This window comes from Capsicum annuum, unplaced genomic scaffold (genome assembly GCF_002878395.1).
Source record: "Capsicum annuum cultivar UCD-10X-F1 unplaced genomic scaffold, UCD10Xv1.1 ctg33548, whole genome shotgun sequence".
NCBI classification, from domain to species: domain Eukaryota; kingdom Viridiplantae; phylum Streptophyta; class Magnoliopsida; order Solanales; family Solanaceae; genus Capsicum; species Capsicum annuum.
In genome coordinates, this window is record NW_025840329.1 from 1 (window position 1) to 1351 (window position 1351).

The 1351-nt window shown below is 37.9% G+C and overlaps 1 protein-coding gene across 1 annotated transcript; it reads left to right on the forward strand.

Annotated features, from left to right (window-relative positions):
- Positions 1-229: 229 nt before the first annotated feature.
- LOC124891291 (receptor kinase-like protein Xa21) lies at positions 230-1344 on the forward strand (the record flags this gene model as incomplete). Its single annotated transcript, XM_047403075.1, has 2 exons — positions 230-519; positions 743-1344. Coding segments are annotated over exons 1-2 (892 nt in total), but the record flags the coding sequence as incomplete, so codon positions are not given.
- Positions 1345-1351: the final 7 nt, after the last annotated feature.

The window sequence follows — 1351 nt, forward strand, 5'->3', positions numbered from 1 at the left end:
GAGTAATAACAAACTTACAGGATTTATTGGTGATCAAATATGTAAATTTCAGCATTTGGGTGATATTTACTTTGGTCAAAATCAACTTTCAGGATTGCTTCCTAATTGTTTAGGGGATATTGCTTCCCTTCGGGAGATACATCTCGGTTACAATAAATTGAGTACCAATATACCACCAAGCTTAGGGAGCATTCACGATCTAGTGGTTCTTGACTTATCGTCAAACAACATGGTAGGTTCTTTACCTCCAGAAATTGGAAATCTAAAGGCCGCGACACTAATAGATCTGTCAATGAATCAATTTTCAAGTACAATTCCTAGAGAAATTGGAGGATTGCAAAATCTGGAAAACCTTTCTTTGAGACACAACAAGTTGCAAGGAGCTATACCTGACTCAATGAGCAACATGGTAGGTTTGGAATTCCTAGACCTTTCTCATAACAATATATCTCGAATCATTCGTAAGTCTTTGGAGAAACTTCAAAACCTGAAGTATTTCAACGTTTCTTCCAACAAATTGTATGGTGAAATACCCTCGGGAGGTCCTTTCAAGAACCTCTCGAGTCAGTTTTTCATCCACAATGAAGCATTGTGTTGTTCTTCAAGATTTAGTGTCCCGCCATGCCCCATTTCATCAAAGCACATATCAAATAGGAACAAAATACTAGTTCTTTTTTCTTTTGCTAGGACTAGCACTTTTATTTGTTCCAATCACTTTTGTGTTTGTATGGATAACATGTAGAAAAGGTAAAAGAGCTCCTCCACAAACTGATGCATTGTATGCCATTACAAGAGAAAGAATTTCATACTATGAATTGATCCAAGCAACTGATGCACTTAGCGAGAGTAATCTGATAGGTACTGGAAGTTTTGGCTCTGTTTACAAAGGTGTTCTCAAAAGTGGAACTGCCATTGCAGTTAAAGTGTTCAATCTGCAACTAGATGCAGCATTCAATAGCTTTGATATGGAATGTGAAGTTCTGTGTAGCCTTCACCATAGGAATCCCGTAAAAGTCATTACTAGTTGTTCCAACCTTGAATTTAAGGCTTTAGTGCTCGAGTATATGCCAAATGAAAGTCTTGAGAAGTATTTGTATTCGCACAACTACTTCCTCGACATCAAGCAGAGACTAAGCATAATGATAGATGTGGCATGTGCATTGGAATATCTCCATCATGGGTGTACTTCGGTGGTGATTCATTGTGATCTAAAGCCTAGTAATGTCTTGCTGGATGAGGATATGGTTGCCCACCTAAGCAATTTTGGCACTTCAAAACATATTGGTGATGATGAGAGTGATTTGTACACTAAAACTTTAGCAACATTGGGGTATATTGCACCAGGTATGTA